The sequence below is a fragment of the Bombina bombina genome, chromosome 1 (genome assembly GCF_027579735.1).
Source record: "Bombina bombina isolate aBomBom1 chromosome 1, aBomBom1.pri, whole genome shotgun sequence".
Lineage (NCBI taxonomy): Eukaryota > Metazoa > Chordata > Amphibia > Anura > Bombinatoridae > Bombina > Bombina bombina.
The window spans coordinates 1,167,445,040-1,167,460,697 of record NC_069499.1 but is presented as its reverse complement, the minus strand read 5'-3'; the positions used below and the strand labels follow the sequence as shown (position 1 = coordinate 1,167,460,697).

The following is a 15,658-nucleotide window of genomic DNA, read 5'->3' as shown; positions in this document are numbered from 1 at the left end:
CTTTGCCTCCTCCTGGTGGCAAGGTGTTGTATTTCCCAACAGTAAGGAATGAAGCCGTGGACTCTTCCTATCCGGAAGGAAAGGAATTTATCTGGTAAGCATATATTATGTTTTTACCATTGGGTAACAAAGTTTTTTAGCTTTGGCCTGTTACTTAGCTACTACTATTTTACCTAGTGAGGAAGGTGTCATGTTGCGTGTGACTTGCATCAGTCTGCGATGTAGGTTTCTGTGGGTACATGTACAAGCTGGATTTACAGTGCGTCTCCCTAATTTTGCAATTATCATTTTTATCTTTGTGCATGATTAACAATAATATTTTGAGTAAATTCCCTTTTGATTTTTGTTAAGTTTACACTATTTTTCACACTTTTGTAGTTGGTGTGTCGCTAAAGCTTGAGCATTAGGAGAATTTAGCATGTTTTGCATGACTGTTGTGTTGTATTTTTTTCATTTTTTTTATTAAAGTAACATTTGTTTAAATAAAAATGCTTTTTCCTTCAGGTCTCACAAACCCTTTCCGAGGTCTCCTAATGCTGGGCTATTTGGAGCGCAGGAATACATTGGGTTTGTATAAGAGCTACTACTGCGAGCTGTCTCCTTATGAGTTCCGTCTGTATCTGAAGGGAGATGACCGAATACTCTTTGAGAACTGTTCTTTACTTCGTTGTGAGTCTGTAGGCGCAGCACAGAGTGATGGCCGTTTTGAGTTGCACTTTCCTGTAAAGAAGCTGTTTTTACGAGCCCCATCAAAAGGTGAAGCCCAGGATTGGGTTGACAGGATTCAGGAAGCTCTGCAGAGTTTACGCCCTCGGCAGGAGGAATCTTGGGAGATTCTTAAGTATCCTGAGTCCCCTCAAACAATTTCGGAAAAGAAAATGTGGCCTCCTGGTGAGGACAAAACCACTTCTTTGGGGACAGAGGGTTTTGATTGGGTTTCTCCAATAGATGTGGAGCCTGATGCTTTAAAAGAATCCATTTTATATATGAAGATGCATAAAAAATGGACTCGTTGCATCTTTTCACTGTCAGAGAAAATGTTAAAGTGTTTCTTACCTAAAGCCTCTGAGAAACTATTGCACGGAACTTTCAGCATGGACATAGTGAAGGATATTCTACCAGATTCCAGTCTCGGCAATGCATCGTGTTTCAGATTAGTGACCTCCAAGGGATCCTTACAGCTGCAGGCAGAGAGCCCTTTAGAGGCCAAAACATGGAGAGAACTTGTCCGTGCTGCTTTCTTGGAATCTGCAGATGAGTCATTAATCATTGGAACTGTAAACTTTCCTATAAAGTCACATATAAGGGAACATCCTCTTTTCCAGCACCTTCTGCACATCCCCACTGAAGGAGGTCTGGATGCCCAGAATTTTAAGTGTTCAGGTAAGTTCAGTATATTGTATTAATTTATCTCACTGTAATAATACTGTTTATGTTTTGTCTTTATAGAATGGTCCTTGGTTGTTGTTCTGGCAAAAATATTGTATAGCATTGTATAAACATAAATATACTAAGATTTTGGGTTGCTATGAAGCCCTTTTTAGCTGAGTGATTAGGGAGATTAAAAAGAAACTGTTAGGACCTGGAGTGATCGTTTCTGAAGTTTTGTAGAGCTAAGAAACAAAAAAGATGAATAATATGCACAATATGCACAGCCTAGGAATGAATGTGTTTGAGTGTGGGTGGGGGGAGGGGTTGTTTTAAGGGATCTAGTATGTTTGGAGAGTTCAGAGTGCATGGGGAGGGGGGTGTTTGAAGAGTGTGTAGGTTTCAAGAAATGTGCAGTTTGTGTTAATTTGTTTATGAAGTATGTGGGGCTCACATGGTAAAGTGTGTATATGTGTATGTGTGTATATATGTATGTGTGTGTATGTATGTATATATATATATATATATATATATGTATATATATATATATATATATATATATATATATATATATATATATATACAGGTCTCAAAATTTCCACTCTTTACTAGCCATTGGCGAGTGGAAAATTAACTGGCGAGTGAAAGGTAGTGAGTGAAGTTGAATCAACATTCACTCACTGTGGGGTGTTGTAAGTAGCAAAGTTAGCACATTGTATTTGCAAAATATACACTCCTACTGCAGCACTGACACACATTTAGGGCTATGTGCTAAATTATTATCTGAAGGGATATTATATATCCCATCAAGGTTATTCCTCTAGTGATGTAGGGACCCCATTAGTGCTTATACTGTTACTTCTGAGAGGGTAAACAGGGACAGAGAGAGGAATTGGAGAAGAAAGAGTTAAGAGAGAGTGGGGAGAAAAAAAATAAACATATGCAAAGAGAGGTAGAGTAGTGGGTGTCAGGATCAGAAGTGGCGAGTGACATTTTGTCCTGGCTAGTAGCTTAGGATTTGAAATGTTGAGCCTTGAGAGATATATATATATATATATATATATATATATATATATATAACCAGCATTAATTAATTAGTGAAACAGCATGGCTTTTTTGTTAAATGATGTGTATACAAGGGAACATGGCTTATTTAAAAAAAATTATATATAAAAAAGTATATTTAGAGCCATGTTTTTTTCCATTTTTTTTCTTCATGCTGACCATCACCCCTCACTTTGCTCATACTATTTGCTCAAGTGCCCATGCTTCTTACTAATTGCCCTAGCTACTTCAAACATAGCTCTTGTTAAAGGACCGGTAAATACTGAGCGAGTCTGGGGGTTCCACAGCGCATCCGGCAACACTGTCTAGTCACACTGTGCCCGGTCACGCCATTAAAATGAATGTAGCTCGCTCCTGCTACTAGACCAGAGTGGGAGCGAGCTACATTCATTTTAATGGTGCGACTGGGCACACTTTGACTAGACAGTGTTGCCGGATGGGCTGTGGAAAAACCAGACGCACTCAGTAGAGCAAAGAGTGGCGTTCTGGTAAAAGGAGCTTTTACATATAATTTCTTTGCAATAATTTAATGTATAAAGCTGCCGGTAAGCTAATGTTATATAATTCTGCATTATGTGCAGAATTATATAACATTAGTTTGTAAGTTTACTGCCCCTTTAAAATTGTGTGATTTATTTGAAAGTTTAATTTTGACTTGTGTCCCTTTAATTAACCTGTAAATAGCTTCAAAGTGCAATGCAGGGATAGTGATAACTTTCTTTCTAATGACACGGTGAGTCCACTGATCATCATCAATTACTGTTGGGAATATCACTCCTGGACAGCAGGAGGAGGCAAAGAGCACCACAGCAAAGTTGTTAAGTATCACTTCCCTACCCACATCCACATGAAGTTTTTGGTGTCTGAAGAAGATGGAACTTCTATCAAGATTTTATTATTTTTAAAGCCAGAGTAGGTTTACTCTGCCTTTACTCTCAAAATGAGGCTTAGCCGTACTCCACGTTAGTCTCTTCAGTAGGGCAGTGGTGGCTTTAAAGCAGTTAGAAAAAAACACAGTGATAGTCCACATCACAAGTTCCTAACAGGTTACTGCCCTGATACAGAAAGCCAGAGTAAGTTTACTCTCTCTTCCACAGGTCCCTGTAAGGGGTGGGAACCTCTCATACCTGGTGAGCTGTCCTCCTGCCGGACGGCTAGATGCAGGTACGTGCTATGGGTTCTTCTATGTATGGGAGATTATGCACTTTAGAAATATATTGGACAATTATATCCTAGTATGATATTAATGGCAGTGTGTAGGCACTTCATGTGACAGTGAGAGGCGTTTTCCCCTTTGTTGGTATTGAAGGGTTTAAACAGCTTGTGAGGCTGGAGTTTTTTTTATTATAAAGACCTTAATTTAACTGTACATGTGTTACAGAGTTAATTGAATGCTGGGCTTGGTTTCATCAGACAGCTTAGTGTGTCTGTCTGCAGTTTCTTTTAGACTTATCCGTAGTGTATGTCCTGGGCTTAAGGCAGATTTATGGGTCACTCGTTTTCTCTGATCTAATATGGAGATCGGGTTTTTGCTCTTCTGAGAGTTTGTTTGCGCGCCGTCCGATGGCTCCGCCTCCTTTGTTAATGAAGAAGGGAGCGGCACCATTTCTGTCTCCCTCTTGTTGCGCTCATGTGATCTGCGTTACTATCGGGTCATCCGAGCGGCGGGTCTAGTTGCAGAGCTTGTCTCTGACTATCAGCCTTAGCCTCAACGTATGCATACGGCTCGTTAGAGTCGGTATCTTTTGGGGTATTCCTCATTTAATTTATGTCACTATTATTTGATTTAAATTTAAAATCGTTATACATAAAACACTTTAAATATACATTAAATGTGAATGTGAATTAAAATGTGAATTAATAAAAGTGATTTAAGTCCCGTTTTTTTTTTTTGGCTATGTGTTTTTATAGAAGCTTGATGGAGTTATCTTAATAATCTATAGTTAGATCTTGCAGGAAAAATTGGAACAGGGTGCTGTTCATATTTTTCATTATGCATTAGCTGACTGCATTTATTTCTTAAGATCCATAATTTCTTTTCTACTATAGAAGGATTTGGTGAAATTTATGTTCCTATATATGTTATGTCTTTATTTTTAAAGTGACAGTATAATATTTTCAAAATTTTATACTAGCCTCATGTCTCTCAGGCTGATGCTGCCTATGCTATGCCGCAGTGTTCTCCTTAACGTCCCAAGCCTATATGGCGTCACATGCAGTGCCCTGCGGTTCCTCTCAATCTCCTGGAGGAGTGTATTGTATACAGAATTTACAGCTCTGGTATCCTCTGCGGTACATGCGGCTGGTCTGTTTTCCTTGTTTATAGAGATATGCAAGAGGGCATTTAATGTTGTCAGATAATAGGGTTTCTGCTCCACATGCTGCTACACAGGTTTGCCTTCTTCTGAGTTTGATGATTAGGATTTGCCGGTAGTTTCTGAGGACGAAATCTCAGATCTGGACAGTATAATTCCTTCATCTGTTGCTGAAGTGGTTTCATTCCGATGTATGCTTCAACACCTCGTGTAATGTTATAGGAGGTTTTAGCTACTTGGACGATTCCAATCCCTCTGTCGTTGTTAACCCTTCAAAGTTTTGTAATCTTTATCAGCTATAAGAAGTGTTCTAGACGTGCTATGGGAATTTTCACCCTGTTTCCCGTCCTTTAAAGGAATGTCCTGTCACTGACTCCTTTAAGATGCACAGTGTCTTTAGTAGAAGGGACTTTTCTACTAGAGTGCAGAGAACTTAAATCCATGTGGAGGTTAACTTGCTCCTTCTCGGATCAAGGGTTAAGAAGCTGGTGGTGTAATTATTCATCTAGAACAATGCCTTGTCTTATTAGACTTGCTGTACTAGACCGCCGGGGTTTGTGGCTAAAATCTTGGTCGTCTGAGAAGCCTAACTGTGGCTTAGACTTATGTTCCTCAAATCCATGCTTCTGGTTTTTCCTTTTTAGGAAAATCTGCTGTATTTTTCCCCTGACTTTTCGAGATGAAAAGAGAGGGTTTTTCTACCTCTCGTCAAGAGAGTAGGACTGGAGGAGAGGTTTTCCTTTTCCTCTTTCGGCAGAATTAGTCATGTCTTTTAGAGTCCTATCTAGAGTTCCTCCCTTGGGCAGATTCTCCTTCTAGAGTATCTGCGATCCAGGTATGATGGAGAGACCTTCCTTGAACTGGGTTCAGGATGATCTTCTCAAGAAGTAATAATTTCAGTTCCAGTTTGGTAACGGGATCTAGGTATTTACCTCTAGTAACTCAGGTTTTGATTTTCAAAGTAGTATCCTTTCTCCTTTGGTCATGAGGGCCTGATCCTAACAAGCATAGACCTGAAGGATTTAATGCTTCCTTGGATGGGATCGTTTTTAAAATTCAAATTTTTTTTTTTTTTTTTGAAAAGAGGGTTTCTGCTCCACATTCTGCTACACAGGTCATTTTCTCTCCTAAGTCTGAGGATGAAGCTTTGTCGGTAGTTTCTGAGGATGAAATCTCAGATTTGGACAGTATAATTCCTTCATCTGAGGCTGAAGTCATCTCCTTCAGATGTATGTTTGCACACCTTGTGTACTGTTATAAGAGGTTTTAGCTACTTGGTCGACATTCCTGTCGTTGTCAACTCTTGGAAGTTTTTATTCATTTCTTTGTTGTTCCTTTCTTTGAGCAAATGTTTCTAGACGTGCTATGGAACTTTTCACATGTGAAGGAGAAGCTAGGGTTACTTTTCTCCCTTTTAAGGATTCTCCTGTTGTTGACCCTTTTTAATGCACGGTGTCCTAAGTAGAAGGAGATTTTTCTATTATGACTCAGAGAACTTTGACTGTGGAGCTCCTTTAATGATTCATGGATAAGTTTCTGGAGGTTTAATTGTTCTTTTAGAGCAATGCCTTGTATTATTAGACTTGCTGTACTAGCCACCGGACATTGAGGGCAGTTGCAATGACAGCACATTGCAAAAGCAACAGCCCAGGCCCAAGGGGGACATTTTCTTACTGCAGTCTTAGCAGCTGAGTAACCTACCTGTGGTTTAGTGGTATAGCCTAGGCTTTATAATTCTGCAGTTGCAGGTTCAAGTTTTATGTTTCTTCATAATCAACGCTTCTGGCGTATCCTTTTCTTAGTTTTTGTCATCCTAGACAGACTTTTAGGTCTTGGGATTTTGCAAGAGTGTTTTTCTGGACAATATATAGTTCAGGTGTCATCCTTCGAGTTACCTCTCTTTTAAGAGATCTTGTTCAATCTCTTTTGCAACAATGGGAAATGAATCTGGATTAGGGGTCCCTTGTTCCGTCCACAAGGGTGATTATATTGGGTCTACCGCCACAATACCCTGAATGCATCCGATTCTGTCTGATTTAGGAAGTTATGCAGGGTCAGGCCTGGTCAATACCTGAATGGGGTAATGTCTTCTCTCCACTTGGGAGACTGTCCCTGAGGAAGGACCTTTTGAGCAGGGTCCCTTCCTTCATCTCATTTCTCTGATGCTGCCTGCCTGGAGATTGAACGATTGGTTTTGTCTAAGCGTGGGTTTACTTAGTCGGTCATTGAGACCATGACTCAGGCTTGCAGGTCGGTTTCTAGAAGTTTTGCCATAGATTATGGCGTACTTATTTTAAATGGTGGGGGCTACTCTTGGAGTGATACTTAACAGCTTTGCTGTGGTGCTCTTTGCCTCCTCCTGCTGGCCAGGAGTGATATTCCCAACAGTAATAGATGATGATCCGTGGACTCACCGTGTCAAGAAATAAATAAATTTATCAGGTAAGCATACATTTTGTTTTTTAGCTCTACAAGGGAAACCTGGATCATCTCTGTGATGCGGCTGTGTGAGAGTTTCTAGCATTGTGGACTTCTTTGGTGGTTTTTCTTTTTTACATTTTTTTTAAGACATGCATGGTCAATTGACTGCACATGCGTGTGGATGCCTGAAGCCTCGCAATGAAGTTCCCCAAGTATATGGCTGAACGTTGTGTGCTTGTGTGAGTGCATTGGTGCATGTGAGGTTGCAGGGGAGTGGTTATGTCCTCATGCAGAGTTTTCTTTGTTTGGGTTGTTGCTGGGCAGCAGCCTCTGACGTTCTTTGGGGCGATTGCTGCGTTGTGCATCCAGCTTTTGTGTGCACGGTACTTGTGGTCCTCTCATTGCTTTGCAGGCTACATAAGGGTCTTACTTGCTTCCCGTACACCCTTCAGCTGCAGTGACACATTTAAAGGGACACTGAACCCAAATTTTTTCTTTTGTGATTCAGATAGAGCATGCCATTTTAAGCAACTTTCTAATTTACTCCTATTAGAAAATGTTTTTCATTCTCTTGGTATCTTTATTTAAAAAGCAAAAATGTAAGTTTAGATGCCGGACCATTTTGGTGAACAACCTGGGTTGTTCTTGCTGATTGGTGGATAAATTCATCCACTAATAAGCAAGTGTTGTCCAAGGTTCTAGACTTTCTTTTTAAAATAAAGATAGCAAGAGAACGAAGAAAAATTGATAATAGGAGTAAATTAGAAAGTTACTTAAAATTGCATGCTCTATCTGAACCACAAAAGAAAAAAATTGGGTTCAGTGTCCCTTTAACAGTGCTGTGATCGGAGGCACAGACAGGAAAGTCTTTCAGAGCTCTGGAACACAAAATGTAGTTGCTGCCCTCCCTTCAACCGCCAACACAGTTATTAGAGCGTAGCTGGTGCATTTAACTGAGCAGAGACAAACATTGGGGGTCTGGGACACCAAAATATAGGTGCCAAACGTTATTTTTGGGTTGCCAGTGGCACCCAGGAAAATCAAGCACTGTGCTAAAGCACTTGAAAATGATGCAGCGTATGTGTTAAAAGCTGAACATATATTTTAGTCTCTCTACAGTGGGATGTGGGTACTGAGGACATTTTGATTTAAGATATCTACCTTTTACATACTAATGCAATCTTTTCTAATCAGCTTTTACATATATGATGCTTCACTTTCAAGTGATTCAGCATTTGGGTAACATGTTCCTTTAAGTCTTTTGTAATCTATATTAGGATTGGAATGTGCAGGCTCTGGTGACAAAGTTTTGGCAGTGGGATGATGTTTAGGGGGATGTTCTGGAGGGATGCTGATGATTGATGAATGCTGACTCTTATCCTATCCTATCAATACGTTCCAAGTGAGACCTCTTTTGTTGCAGGACGCTTTTACACAAATATACCACCCTCCTTTTACCTATAAAGTCTTATCCATCATGTGAAAATCTACCCCTATACAGCCTGCTAAATCACACTGATAGTATATGTGCCCAAGCAGTTCCTGTGGGAGTAAGGCTGGTCCAGTTCAAGGATTTCTGGGCAAAAACTAGTTTAGATCAGTGGGTATATTCTCAATCAAGACTATTTTATGGAATTCAACAGAAATCTTCCTCCTTACTGGTTTGCTAAATCTCCAAATCCAAAAGACAAGTTGAAATAGATGGCAATCCTGCAGTACACCATTTAGCTTTTTGATAAGCAGGTTATTCAGGAAATACCCACTAACTTTATTAGGAATTTTACTCTTGTCTTTAATCATAAAAAATGAAGATGGTTTTGGAGGCTGGTACTAGATTTGAGGGCTCTCAATCTGAAATCTCAAAAGTTTAAATTGGAATCCTTGCTAATAGTATTATATTTTGTGCCTCAATGAGTAGCTTTAGTGTCAATAGACCTAAAGGATGCCTATTTCTCCTACATTGGTGTGTCCGGTCCACGGCTTCATCCTTACTTGTGGGATATTCTCTTCCCCTACAGGAAATGGCAAAGAGAGCACACAGCAAGAGCTGTCCATATAGTCCCCCCTCTGGCTCCGCCCCCCAGTCATTCTCTTTGTCTGCTCTGAACAAGTAGCATCTCCACGGGGATGGTAAAGAGTATGTGGTGTTAGTTGTAGTTTTATTTCTTCTATCAAGAGTTTGTTATTTTAAAATAGTGCCGGTTTGTACTATTTACTCTACAACAGAAAGTGATGAAGAGTTCTGTTAAAAGAGGAGTATGATTTTAGCAACAGTAACTAAAATCCATTGCTGTTCCCACGCAGGACTGTTGAAACCAGAGAACTTCAGTTGGGGGGAACAGTTTGCAGACTTTTCTGCTCCAGGTATGACTAGTCTCTTTTCTAACAAGACATAGTAATGCTAGAAGACTGTCATTTTCCCTTATGGGATCAGTAAGCCATTTTCTTAGACTCATAACAGAATGAAGGCTTATAAATGGGCTCTATACTGGTTGACACTATTGTGGGCTAAATCGATTGATTTATATGTTATTTATATGACTTTTAGAGTGTTTTGTGACTTTGAAACACCTTTGGGAACGTTTTTATTTTACTTGGAAGTTGTTTAGACACCTAATCTAGTCAGGAAGGCCCCTTCACTCTGGTATGCAGAGGGAGGAGGCCTCATTTCTCCAACATAGGTGTGTCCGGTCCACGGCGTCATCCTTACTTGTGGGATATTCTCTTCCCCAACAGGAAATGGCAAAGAGCCCAGCAAAGCTGGTCACATGATCCCTCCTAGGCTCCGCCTACCCCAGTCATTCTCTTTGCCGTTGTACAGGCAACATCTCCACGGAGATGGCTTAGAGTTTTTTAGTGTTTAACTTTTGCTTCTTCTGAGGCTATTTTTGGGAGAAAGGTTTTGCAAGCCGTGGTGCCTTCCATTTAGGTGACCTGATTTGCTCCCTCCCTTCATCCGTGTCCTAAAGCTTTGGTATTGGTTCCCACAAGTAAGGATGACGCCGTGGACCGGACACACCTATGTTGGAGAAAACAGAATTTATGTTTACCTGATAAATTACTTTCTCCAACGGTGTGTCCGGTCCACGGCCCGCCCTGGTTTTTTTTTTAATCAGGTCTGATATTTTATTTTCTTTAACTACAGTCACCACGGTACCATATGGTTTCTCCTATGCAAATATTCCTCCTTAACGTCGGTCGAATGACTGGGGTAGGCGGAGCCTAGGAGGGATCATGTGACCAGCTTTGCTGGGCTCTTTGCCATTTCCTGTTGGGGAAGAGAATATCCCACAAGTAAGGATGACGCCGTGGACCGGACACACCGTTGGAGAAAGTAATTTATCAGGTAAACATAAATTCTGTTTTTCTTACTTTTGGAAGCAGTGCATGCAGCTTCATGTGAGAGGGTCCTGTGACCATAAAAACGATTTCAAGAAGGCTTATTTCTGTGTTGAATAACCCCCAAGGAAGGTAAAAGCTGCAGCAAAGGCTGTGGCAGGGACTGTAGTGGGTTTAAACTGGCAAATTAAACAATTAGCTCCGGTTTGCTCATTTAAGGGGTTAGAAATTTGGTGTGCAATACTTTCAAAGCATTAAGACACTAGGGTGCAAATTTTGTAAAGATCGGATATTTCCTTCATAGTTTTTCAAACATTCAGAAATAAAGTGTGCTCATTTTATTATTTAAAGAGACAGTAACGGTTTTGTTTAAAAACGGTTTCATTGCATTAATAGCCTGCCAAAGTCTGTCTAACATGTCTATACCTTCAGATAGCATATGTTCTGTGTGTATGGAGGCCAAGGTGGTTCCCCCTTTAAATGTATGTTCAAATTGTGCCATGGCGCCCAAACAAAGTAAGGACAGTACTGTCACATTTAATAAGGTTGCCCAAGATGATTCTTCAAATGAAGGTAGTGGGGATAGTTCATTATCCTCTCCTTCTGTGTCAACACCAGTTTTGCCCGCGCAGGCGACACCTAGTAAATCTAGCGCACCAATGCTTGTTACTATGCAGCAATTACTGCAGTAATGGATAATTCTATAGCAAATCTTTTATCCAAACTGCCAGCATTTCCCAGAAAGCGTGATTGCTCAGTTTTAAATACAGAGGATGAGCAAGTGGGCGCTGACGATAATTTATCTGTTATACCCTCACACCAGTCTGAATTGGCAGTGAGGGAGGGTCTGTCTGAGGGAGAAATTTCTGATTCAGGAAAAGTTTCTCAGCAGGCAGAACCTGATATCGTGGCATTTAAATTTAAGTTAGAACACCTCCGCGCCCTGCTTAAGGAGGTGCTAATTACTCTTGATGATTGTGACTCTTTGGTGATTCCAGAGAAATTGTGCAAAATGGACAAATTCCCAGAGGTCCCTGTGCACGCTGATGCCTTTCCGATACCCAAGAGGGTGGCGGACATAGTGACCAAGGAGTGGGAGAAGCCAGGTATACCCTTTGTCCCACCTCCTATATTTAAGAAAATGTTCCCCATTGTCGACCCCAGAAGGGACGCATGGCAAACAATCCCTAAGGTTGAGGGGGCAGTTTCTACGTTGGCCAAGCGCACAACTATTCCCATTGAGGACAGTTGTGCTTTCAAAGATCCTATGGATAAAAAATTGGAAGGATTGCTTAAAAAGATATTTGTTCAGCAAGGTTTCCTTCTCCAACCAATTTCGTGCATTATTCCTGTCACCACGGCGGCGTCTTTTTGGTTCGAGGAACTAGAAAATTCGCTCCATAAGGAGACTCCATATGAGGAAGTCATGGACAGAATTCACGCACTAAAGTTGGCTAATTCCTTTATTTTAGATGCCGCTTTTCAATTGGCTAAATTAGCGGCGAAAAATTCAGGTTTTGCTATAGTGGCGCGCAGAGCGCTTTGGCTAAAATCTTGGTCGGCGGATGTGTCGTCCAAGACAAAACTGCTTAATATTCCTTTCAAGGTTAAGACCCTTTTTGGGCCAGAATTGAAGGAGATTATTTCAGACATCACTGGGGGAAAGGGCCATGCCCTCCCACAGGATAGGCCTTTCAAGGCTAAGAACAAATCTAATTTTCGTTCCTTTCGCAATTTCAGGAACGGACCTTCCCTTAACTCTGCAGCCTCTAAACAAGAGGGTAACGCTTCCCAGCCTAAACCAGCATGGAAACCAATGCAAGGCTGGAACAAGGGTAAACAGGCCAAGAAGCCTGCTGCTGCTACCAAGAAAGCATGAAGGGGTAGCCCCCGATCCAGGACCGGATCTAGTAGGGGGCAGACTTTCTCTCTTTGCTCAGGCTTGGGCAAGAGATGTTCCGGATCCCTGGGCACTAGAAATAGTCGCTCAGGGGTATCTTCTAGAGTTCAAGGAACTTCCTCCAAGGGGAAGGTTCCACATGTCTCGCTTATCTTCAGACCAGATAAAGAGACAGGAATTCTTACATTGCGTAGGAGATCTATTAAAGATGGGAGTGATACACCCAGTTCCAACGGCAGAACAAGGTCTGGGGTTTTACTCAAACCTGTTTGTAGTTCCCAAAAAAGAGGGAACTTTCAGGCCAATTCTGGATTTAAAAATTCTAAACAAATTCCTCAGAGTTCCATCATTCAAAATGGAAACCATTCGAACGATTTTACCAACAATCCAGAAGGGTCAATACATGACTACCGTGGACTTAAAGGATGCGTACCTACATATTCCTATCCACAAAGATCATCATCAGTTCCTAAGGTTCGCCTTTCTGGACAAACATTACTAGTTTGTGGCTCTTCCGTTCGGTTTAGCCACTGCTCCCAGAATTTTCACAAAGGTGCTAGGGTCCCTACTAGCGGTTCTAAGACCGAGGGGCATTGCGGTGGCACCTTACTTAGACAACATCCTAATCCAAGCGTCGTCCCTTTCCAGATCAAGGGCTCATACAGACATTGTATTAGCTTTTCTCAGGTCTCACGGGTGGAAGGTGAACATAGAAAAAAGTTCCCTGTCCCAGTCCACAAGGGTTCCTTTTCTAGGAACAATAATAGATTCTGTAGAAATGAAGATTTTTCTGACAGAGGTCAGAAAGTTAAAGCTTCTAAACGCTTGTCAAGTTCTTCAATCTATTCCTCAGCCTTCCATAGCTCAGTGCATGGAGGTATTAGGTTTAATGGTTGCAGCAATGGACGTGGTTCCTTTTGCTCGTATTCATCTAAGACCATTACAACTGTGCATGCTCAAACAGTGGAATGGGGATTATGCAGACTTGTCTCCTCAGATTCAAGTAGACCAGTTAACCAGAGACTCACTCCGTTGGTGGTTGACTCAAGATCACCTGTCTCAGGGAATGAGTTTCCGCAGACCAGAGTGGGTCATTGTCACGACCGACGCCAGTCTTTTAGGCTGGGGCGCGGTCTGGGACTCCCTGAAAGCTCAGGGTCTATGGTCTCGGGAAGAGTCTCTTCTCCCGATAAACATTCTGAAACTGAGAGCGATATTCAATGCGCTCCTGGCTTGGCCTCAACTAGCGAAGGCCAGATTCATAAGATTTCAGTCGGGGAACAAAGAGTTCCTTGGCGATGAGAGAGGTATCCAAGATCATCAAATGGGCGGAGGATCACTCCTGCCATCTATCTGCAATTCACATCCCAGGAGTAGACAACTGGGAGGCGGATTATTTGAGTCGTCAGACTTTCCATCCGGGGGAGTGGGAATTCCACCCGGAGATCTTTGCCCAGTTAACTCAACTATGGGGCATTCCAGACATCGATCTGATGGCGTCTCGTCAGAACTCCAAGGTTCCTCGCTACGGGTCCAGATCCAGGGATCCCAAGGCGAGACTAGTGGATGCATTGGTGGAGCCTTGGTCGTTCAACCTAGCTTATGTGTTTCCACCGTTTCCTCTCCTTCCCAGGCTTGTAGCCAGGATCAAACAGGAGAGGGCCTCGGTGATTCTGATAGCTCCTGCGTGGCCACACAGGACTTGGTATGCAGACCTGGTGAATATGTCATCGGCTCCACCGTGGAAGCTACCTTTGAGACAGGATCTTCTAGTACAAGGTCCATTCGAACATCCAAATCTAGTCTCTCTGCAACTGACTGCTTGGAAATTGAACGCTTGATTTTATCTAAGCGGGGGTTTTCAGATTCAGTTATAGATACTCTGGTCAAAGCCAGAAAACCTGTGACTAGGAAAATTTACCATAAGATATGGAAAAAATATATCTGTTGGTGCGAATCCAAGGGATTCTCTTGGAGTAAAATTAAAATTCTTAGGATACTCTCCTTTCTCCAAGAGGGTTTGGATAAAGGGTTGTCAGCGAGTTCTCTAAAAGGACAGATATCTGCTCTGTCTGTTTTGTTGCACAAACGTCTGGCAGCAGTGCCAGATGTACAGGCATTTGTACAGGCCTTAGTCAGAATCAAGCCTGTCTACAGACCCATGACTCCTCCATGGAGTCTAAACTTAGTTCTTTCAGTTCTTCAAGGGGTTCCGTTTGAACCTTTACATTCCATAGATATCAAGTTACTATCTTGGAAAGTTCTGTTTTTGGTTGCTATTTCTTCTGCTAGAAGAGTTTCTGAATTGTCTGCTTTGCAGTGTACTTCACCCTATCTGGTATTCCATACAGATAAGGTTGTTTTGCGTACCAAACCTGGTTTTCTTCCAAAAGTGGTTTCCAACAGGAATATTAACCAGGAAATAGTTGTTCCTTCTCTGTGTCCGAATCCACTTTCGAAGAAGGAACGTTTGTTACACAATTTAGATGTGGTCCGTGCTTTAAAATTCTATTTAGAAGCAACAAAGGATTTCAGACAGACTTCATCCTTGTTTGTCGTTTATTCTGGTAAGAGGAGAGGGCAGAAAGCTACTGCTACCTCTCTTTCTTTTTGGCTGAAAAGCATCATCCGATTGGCTTATGAGACTGCTGGACGGCAGCCTCCTGAACGAATTACAGCTCACTCTACTAGAGCTGTGGCTTCCACATGGGCCTTCAAGAACGAGGCTTCTGTTGATCAGATCTGTAAGGCAGCGACTTGGTCTTCTCTGCATACTTTTGCCAAATTTTACAAATTCGATACTTATGCTTCTTCGGTGCCTTCCGTTTAGGTAACCTGACTTGTTCCCTCCCTTCATCCGTGTCCTAAAGCTTTGGTATTGGTTCCCACAAGTAAGGATGAAGCCGTGGACCGGACACACCAATGTAGGAGAAAACAGAATTTATGCTTACCTGATAAATTTCTTTCTCCTACGGTGTGTCCGGTCCACGGCCCGCCCTGGCTTTTTAGTCAGGTTTAAAAATTTTTATTCCATACACTACAGTCACCACGGCACCCTATAGTTTCTCCTTTTTCTCCTAACCGTCGGTCGAATGACTGGGGGGCAGAGCCAGAGGGGGGACTATATGGACAGCTCTTGCTGTGTGCTCTCTTTGCCATTTCCTGTAGGGGAAGGGAATATCCCACAAGTAAGGATGAAGCTGTGGACCGGACACACCGTAGGAGAAAGAAATTTATCAGGTAAGCATAA

General features: G+C 41.8%; 1 protein-coding gene across 1 annotated transcript in view; it reads left to right on the top strand.

The window, feature by feature from the left end:
• Positions 1 to 15,658, top strand: part of PLEKHM1 (pleckstrin homology and RUN domain containing M1) — a 212,207-nt gene that overhangs the window by 75,080 nt on the left and 121,469 nt on the right. Inside the window, exon 7 of the mRNA XM_053699611.1 lies at positions 505 to 1,383. Coding sequence (XP_053555586.1) covers positions 505 to 1,383 — 879 coding nt within the window. The remainder of the gene's footprint in view (positions 1 to 504; positions 1,384 to 15,658) is intronic.